The sequence below is a fragment of the Haliotis rubra genome, unplaced genomic scaffold (genome assembly GCF_003918875.1).
Source record: "Haliotis rubra isolate DU_JTF1 unplaced genomic scaffold, ASM391887v1 Scf1056, whole genome shotgun sequence".
NCBI classification, from domain to species: domain Eukaryota; kingdom Metazoa; phylum Mollusca; class Gastropoda; order Lepetellida; family Haliotidae; genus Haliotis; species Haliotis rubra.
In genome coordinates, this window is record NW_025764955.1 from 191,690 (window position 1) to 200,313 (window position 8,624).

The 8,624-nt window shown below is 40.9% G+C and overlaps 1 protein-coding gene across 1 annotated transcript; it reads right to left on the bottom strand.

The window, feature by feature from the left end:
- Positions 1-5,059: 5,059 nt before the first annotated feature.
- LOC124277161 (glutamate receptor-like) lies at positions 5,060-8,088 on the bottom strand. Its single transcript, XM_046712826.1, has 4 exons — positions 7,966-8,088; positions 7,223-7,547; positions 6,075-6,292; positions 5,060-5,332 (listed from the first exon to the last, which is right to left on the bottom strand). Exons 1-4 carry the CDS (start codon positions 8,086-8,088, stop codon positions 5,060-5,062), a joined length of 939 nt encoding a protein of 312 aa, XP_046568782.1.
- Between the last annotated feature and the right edge of the window lie 536 nt (positions 8,089-8,624).

Sequence of the window (8,624 nt, forward strand, 5' to 3'; positions counted from 1 at the left end):
CTTCTTTGTTATTATCTTGATTTGATACCGAGCATGGTTATAATCACCACTTGTTTTAATTGGCTACCATTACTATTAGATCATGCAATGTTATTTTTCTGGAAAAGACTGTTACCAGAGATCTATAGCCAACTTCTGTAGAAGGATGGACTGACGGAGAATCGTACAAAAGTGATTAAATGTAATCAGTACTAGCACAGCCATAAGTGGCTTTTCAACATTGCCACCATCAAATTGAATATTCAGCTTGAACAGAAGGAGACATACGCTACCTTTATTACAATCAATAGCAATGACTTGTAACAATTGCATACAGTTTAATTCATCTGAAAGAGCATCATCGTTTTTCCACTGCATGCTTCTTGTAGTTCAAGAGGAGTTTCCACATATTAGTACTTAAATTGGCCAAATATTTGGCTGTTTATTTGCAAAAAATCTGTAACAACAACAGCAACAACAACAAACTCCATTGTCTTGCTCTCTTTTTGTTGGTGGACAGTGACACAAACAATCAAGGGTCATTATATTTCAAGGTCAGACAGTAAATAATCGATCTTCTAGTCAGGGCGATATAGCGATGGCCCGAACCAGCCGCCATTCCCAGGACTGTTCGTCATTCGATTTCTCGGAAATCTATATTCTCCGGGAACACAGATTGCGGCTGAATATACTCTTCTTTTGACATGATCTGAACACTCGCCTTTCTGTTGCAAACGCCCTGAAAAGAAATTCAATGGATATTTTTTTTCCACACCCGTGATGTAGAGGTTCCTTTCAACTTTCGTTCACAATCAATGCTATGCATGAATATTTTACGCAAGTGTGTGTATATGGATCGGTAACATCTCATTACGTAATGTTTGTATCTACAACACTTGATCCACAGGGCCAGACCAAGCAACCCGCCAAGATTATCGACAGCTAGATTGCACGGCAAAAGTCTATTTGTATCCGATGACAACGATGAACTGCAAAGTAACCCAAAATCTTGAATAGTCTATTTAATGTCAACATGGTACACGGCATCGAATACCCTAAGTCTGACTGGCAGGTATCTTTTTCTGAATGAAGTTTATTAATAGCACGTCTGACTTCATTCTTTTCAAACTGAGTACTTTATCAACACTAAATGGATATGTTGTGCTGAAGCGAAGCCATATTAGTATATTTATATTTTTTCCATCATATCCATATATCATTTCAAGCAACGTATCGCTAGTTGTTGTTCCTTGGGATTCTGCTAAATTTGGATATGCTTTTTATACTTTAAATTAGGTGCATGTTTCAATGGTATCCTAAACAGTTTGTTATTACTGAAGCGGCTGGACTGTACACATCATCTACCGTTTCGTGTATACCGTTCCGAATGAAATGCTTTCTATGCGAACCGACAGCTACAGAAAATGGATGGTAGACCAGCACCAAATATGTCATATAACCACTTTGACTGATCTGTGGTGGATGGTATATATTATTTTTTATTATTATAGGATATTTATATAGCGCACGTATCCACGCACTAGTGCATGCTCAAGGCGCTCGTATTTTTCCCTCCATCATTGGATGTCAATCTCAACGTCATATCTTATTATCAATCTCAACTCCCTGGGGATCATACAACACTTGCACCCACTAGGTGCACCGAGTTATTACGGCTTTGCCATCCTTTCGAGGTACCCATTCACAGCTGGGTGGACTGGGACACATAGTCACAGTACCTTGACCAAGTTTACTGCACGTTGCTGTACCCACAACTAGGTGTTTGCACGTATTCATGTGGCCACCATCTGGTCATATGCCAACGGATTCGTGGGTTCTGTTAAGTGCACAGGGTTGTGTACTGTACACTAGCGGTTGTGACAACACTGAAAGAGTCTGCACATAAAGCTGACTCCAAGGTTTCTACACCTGGTCGCTGGATCACTAGCCTGACACCTTAGACAGCTCGCCCACCATATACCGCATATCTTACACATATATCACCGAGAACACAATATACATCATTCAGAGTGAGAAGCTGGGGAGAGTGTTTGTCGGATATAGTACATTGCTCAGAAGAAATGGTCGGAGAGGGTGTATATCGGATATATTACATCACTCAGAAGAAATGGTCGGAGAGGGTGTATTTCGGATATGTGATTATATCATTCAGAATGAAAGTGAGGTGGTGATTATCGTCGTATAACTCATATCACACAGAATGAAAGGAGGGCGTGGGTGTAGACAATATGTTTTATATATCACTCACAATGTTTTGCTACAAACATCTGCGGACCATAGCTAAGGTAGAACATCAACTCTTACATTGAGCTTTCGAAATCCAATTGTACATAATTTGTTATCCCATTCGACAGCAGTCCTGTCGTGAGCCTTCAAACTTTATAAGCATATAGTCAATTTTAAGCACAATACTTATGACACATTGTCTTTAATTCATGCATACGTATATTTGGTTCAAATCGAAGAAATGAATATTGAAGAAGTACAAAATTCGCAAAGCTGGTGCAAATACGCAGCCAATATCCATGTATTACTAACTCAAGGACGGTTTCATCCACGGTGACATATCGGGCAATAGTCTAGTAATAATCATATGTCCAGAGAATCTACGTAGAAAGAATTTACAGCTAAAGATAAAACACATGATCGGCCTATTGTCTGACTAAATCACAATTATCATTTGAATAGCGAACTAAAGTTCACTGGGAACAACCAGGTTCCCCTTATCATAAATTGTTTGTTGCCATGTCTGGCAGTACATGCCAGGAAAGCCTTGTGTTAATGAAGACTTGATCACTGTATGGACACGAAAGGACGTCGAAGCATTCAACCAAAGCAGAAAATCTTGAATTTTTATTGAATATAAAACACATACTGTATAAGTCACCATTACATTAAATTAGAGAAAAACCATAATATACTATCCCAAAGAGAAACGCATATGCGTTTTGTATTTTTAGAAATCTATTAATTACCTATTGTGGTCAGACAATCGTCAAGATATGTAACAAAAGTGTTGATAACATGGTTTTACACAATTGCACAAGTAAAAAATCGACTTTACCTGAAAATGTTGATTTTGATGAGATTTGTTACAAAGATTAAAAAGGCAACAGCAATCAGCGTCCAGTTGACATTGTGCAGCAAACAGCATGCATTGTCTGTCTATAAACATCCAGGTTACTTTCGGAAATCGGCATTCTTTTTGAAGGAGTTTCAAGGTCAAATGACTACGCTACGTCTTGACGCTGCGACACGGAACATCGCCATTGAAAGAATCTACGCTGGAGATTAACAATCTTCTGTTGCCAAGCGTCTGAATGTTTGTCTGAGAACGATATCACGATTTGCAGCTCCTTACTACCAAACAGGTACAACAAATGACAGTCCCCGTACAGGCAGACCTCGAGTCACCACTGCAGCCCAAGATCGGTACATCCGGGTACTACATTTGCGTGATCCTACTGCCACAGGTGAGAGCACAGCAGCCAGGGTGCCTGGGCTTCGGAGGATATCCGGTCAAACTGTACGGAACAGGTTAAGAAAGATTGGACTGAGAGCCAGGAGCCCCGACATCGGGACCGTGCAAGGTCGTCACCATCGCGCTCAACGTGTCCGTTATCTAAAATTATTCATTTGGTTGTATAGACATTTCCTTCTTCTGAACTGATGTAAAACTTCATGAACTAAAGTGTATTTGTAGGCGAGTTATACGTGTTTGAAAATACAACATTTTCGCAACAGATTTCTGGGTTATGCGTTTCTTTTTTTGAATAGTGTAGATGATGATCAAAAAGGTTTGCATGCCCATAGAATTTACATGTAACAACAAATTAAGTTTTAACAAGTAGTATGTAATATCACAGTAGTTCATTACTGCAATGGATTGTGACAGTTCATTTATACTTTGAAAACTTATAAGCGTTTTGAAACAGTGCATATTGATCACTGAACCACCAACTGAATGATTTAGCAATACAAACTGGTAACGTCTTACCAATACATGTATAATTCATAATCAAGGCAGGTTTACAGATGGTAAGGCTTCCTAAGGCCCCCGTGCAGCTGCACTGTCTTCGGTCAAGTGCTAGAAGGTATGTCTGGATCAGATCTCATGGAGTCTTCTTCAACACTCTACGATTTTGTTTGCTGACTTTGTTTACATCTCCGTTTATTAATCAGTTCAAACACAAGGACTAAGAGTGCTATAGCCACCCCCAGCCCCGCACTGTAGAAGGCGCTCTGCAATGCTGATAGATCCACTCTTTGCGTTTCTGCTTGAAGGCTCACACTGATGTTTGGGTTTCAACCGTTTCCACCACAGATCCAGAAGGCCGCTTTCGAATACCTTCAATATTCTGTGAAGGTAAATATAAAGTATAAAGATTATATATTGACAGAAAATTTGTACATCATACAATCTTACAAGAATAAAGATTTCTATAACAGTTATTTAATTCATCTTTGAGGCGGTCAGACCCAAAAGATGAAGCATTGTGCAAGGTTGCAATTTGCCTCCAGCAAGGAATGATGTTGTTAGATGTGACTAACGGGATCGGGCAGTTATGTCATACATGTTGCTTTTCTCGTATTCCAGTTGCGTAAAATGATCTTCAAGACTACATCTTCAACGTAAATTATTTTGGGAATCAAACTTTATGATAAAGGGATTGGCACGTAAAGACCCGGGTTAAAATTGATCTTCAGCAACCCATGCTTGTCGAAAGAGGCGATTACCGGAAACAAAATATAGGGATATGATCTCTCTCGTGTTACTTTGTACAGTAAATATCATATTACATATTTACCAAATTCTGCAAATAGTCTAAATTCTGCTAATAATTAACGGGGGTATATATCCCATTCCTTGACAGCACAGACCATAAACCGTGGCCACTGATAGTAGTCAGGCGGGATAACATAATAATCCGATTCAACAACAGTGCTGTCAAGTTGATGTATGGGTACATTCACTCACTCCCATACCCATAGCGATGTGTGAAATATAATCAATGCAAGAAAACCACGAATACGAAGCATACCGCAACACATGTGGTACTCACTGTTGCGAGAAGATATGAACGTGTTCGCTGTTTTGGGGTAGTCCAACTGCAACTGGCATGGAACGGAAGTTCTCATTCAGCATCTGTAACTTACACCGCCGTGGGTCGTCCCACATCTCCAAAGTAGACTCTTCTGCAATATAGACATATTGGGTCTCTGCAGCTCGGCGCAGGTGCTCGTTGCCATCTTCACTCAACCAATCAGGATCCCTTGCCGTCATTTCCTCCACACGTTGCCATATTTTCTGATAGACGGAAATGTTGGAGTCCTGAAAACATGTTTCGTATGTATCATAAATAATGTTATATCATCAACAAACAATGTAAACAATCTGGAGTGTCCCATTTACATACACATAACAGCTAATAGTAAATAATTAAACCACAGATGTCTAGTAACAACCGCCTGTATCGTCCTCGCCTTGTATGAAGGTTTTCTATGTGGTGATAGTCCTTGCGGTCAATACAGCATGGATACACCAGAAGCTGAACCTCCAGATCGGGCAACATGTGAGTTGCTTTGTCTGGTAATGTGTAATTGGCAATAAAGGTTAAGCTGGATAATGTTTAATGACTCGTCAAGCAAAAGATCCTATTTTGATACCGACACTGCCACAACGTGTGAAGTCTGCCAAGACATGGCTTACCTATTGCAAATCCCACATGAAAACAGATATACTTTTGACAAAACGTTCCTCAAAGATTCGAAACCGCACCCGTGGACCAGTGGATACAGCGTCTGCTCGGCAAGAAGAAGGTCTGTGGTTTGATTCCCTGATCGCTTTATACCAAAATATGTTAAAAGATGGTACTTATTTTTACCGTCACGCGCCCAGCTCAATGATTGAAGCTTGGTGTCGGTAAAATGTTAGGTTATCTGTGGCATGGTATCTCAGCATTGTAAAGCCATCAACAATGCGGACCAATACAAGATGCTACACACGCACCTGTTCAAACGTGGCTGCACAAGCGCAGTAATTTAGAACGTGACATAAAAACCTATCTTCCTACCTGAAAGAGAGTGACCAGTGATGTCCCGCCCACAAATCCCCACTTGTACGTGTCCTGCTGCACCATTTCAGCCAGACTGGAGAAGGGCGTTTTTTCTCGTCCGTCGGTGAGAAACGCTATGAGGTTACCACTGTAGGTGGCCGCCATTATGACAGCGAACAGCCACCAACAGCTGAGCACCGTGCGTCCGGACTCTGATTTGGGAAGGTATGCTCCTCCTGGAATACAATTATACGTCGATGCACATGTTTATGTAGCAGGGCGTGGTGTCATCCCACAGGTGACATCCTTACCTTGTCAGCTTGCTGACGGGGTTAACCTCTTTGGTCATGTGGACAAGGCATCCGACTTCGGACCAGAAGGTCCGTGGTTCGAATGCGAGCACGGGACTCGGAAATTTTATGGCCGCTACATTTACAAAGTGTCTAGTATCAGGATCGAAACGTCGCAGCCTGTTAACTTCTTATTGGCATATTATTTCACTGAGAAATAAAATCATCGGAACATTAAAAAAACAATTTGAATATTTAAACATTTGAGACTTTAATAACGGATCTGTGTCTTTTGCTTGAGCTCCTAGTGTACTTTCACTGATTTTTAGCTTTCAAATTAATCGAGCACCGACGAAAAAATTCCGCTTGTCTAATTTGGGGTGCGTCAGAGAAGGTGAGTGAGTTTAGTTTTACGCCGCACTCAGCAATATTCCAGCTATATGGCGGCGGTCGGTAAATAATCGAGTCTGGACCAGACAATTCAGTGATCAACAACATGAGCATCGATCTGCGCAATTAGGATGGGGTACGTCAGAGGGGGCTGGGGGTAGGATATGTGTAGTGTGTGTGTGTGTGTGTGTGTGTGTGTGTGTGTGTGTGTGTGTGTGTGTGTGTGTGAAGGCCCCTGATCGTATGGGGAGCCTAGTCAACCGAACCATCTATGCCGCATTTATTCAAATTATTCTGTAAGTGAGATTAAAATCTAAAAAAAACTAGGAAGAAAGGAACTACAAAATAATCAATTACACCATCATGACTTATCAAATAGTGAATCGAATATGAATATACAAATTATTCAATTAAAGTCATGTTATATACCCAAATACATTCCAAATGATATTTTAGAATGTTTGTTATTGAACACTGCTGATTTACCCTTCGCTATAAGAGCTCCAAAATGATACCAGAGTATATCTCCATATCGGGTCAGCATATCCGTGGGTCTGTCGTCCGTCCACGAACGGACTGGTGTCACTTCTTCTATCAGGAAGAGGAAGACAGTGGAGAAGATTAGTGAGACGAGGATACACACAAGAACCTCGTAACGGAATGGGGAGAGTAGAGTCATCCACTTGTTGGTGTTGGGATTTTGTTTGCTGAGAATAAGAGCCGAGTTGGCGTAGAAGTAAGGAACTGTGAAATCGATGACTGTGCCTCTGCTGTCTGTCATAGTCATCGGTGCCACAATCATATCAACTTCCTGGAAGTATGGAAATAACAAACATTCAAACTTTGCTTCGTAAGTCAACTGTAGATATGCGTGTAAAATACGTTCCATGTTCGGTAAAACTGTCAATCTTTGTAAGTTGTTCAAGTAATACATTTCTGTCTGCTCGTTGACCTTCTGTTATGTAGAGAAACATATTGCTTACAGAAATGACTCAGATACAAAGTGTCGCATTTACAGTTGTCTAACTATATTACAACATACAACTTGATTACCCTACATACAACATAGAACATAGTACCCCTTCCTTACTCAGTGAATGGACAACAAGTTACGAAACATTGTATATTTACAACAAAGACGTTGTTAGCCGTAATAATTCTGTTGGTCGTCCAGGTTCTCTACTATGAACATCTGCTGGTCGTCCATGTTCTCTACTATCAACATCTACTTTTAGTTTATCCACGTTCTCTATTTTGAACATCTTCTGTTGTTCGTCCACGTTCTCTACTATGAACATCTCCTGCTGGAAGCCCACGTTTTCTACTGTCAACATCTGCTGCTGGTCACCCATGTTTTCTACAATCAACATCTACTCTCAGTCGTCCATGTTCTCCACTATCAACATCTCTTGCTGGTGGCCCACGTTCTCTACTATCCTCATCTACTGCTGGTCGTCCACGTTCTCTACTATGAACATCTCTTGGCCGTACGCATTCTCTACTGTGAACATCTCCTTCAGCTGGGAACAACAGATGATGCCAGCATGCTAGACACACCCACCACGGCCCTGTGTATTATGATTGTAACGTACCTCATTACTAAGCAGCTTGACCAGTCCAGTCCAACTTCCATTGCGTACCCGCCCCCACTCCTTGTCTTTGGGCTCCATCAGTCTGTAACTAGCAAACAGACAAAGTCTTGTCACAACCTTTCAATACGTTCTAGAAAAACTTTGTTTGACCTTTGTTGAGTTATACTACAGGTATGATTAACCAGAAAAAGTACGCGTACGCAAGTACACACGCATGCACACACACGAGCGCGCAGATAATAAACAATAAAATACTGAAACCTGAAATTGAGTTGTTTCGCCAGTTCCTGCAACAG

What these genes read in the sequence shown, in the direction of transcription:
- LOC124277161 (XM_046712826.1), bottom strand. Translation starts at nt 8,088, where the DNA reads ATGGGTGACCAGCAGCAGATGTTGACAGTAGAAAACGTGGGCTTCCAG. An exon ending in AGAACGTGGATAAACTAAAA is followed by an intron (nt 7,548 to 7,965) that starts GTAGATGTTGAT and finishes CCATACTTCCAG; the next exon opens with GAAGTTGATATGATTGTGGC. An exon ending in CACTGGTCACTCTCTTTCAG is followed by an intron (nt 5,333 to 6,074) that starts GTAGGAAGATAG and finishes ACATGTTTTCAG; the next exon opens with GACTCCAACATTTCCGTCTA.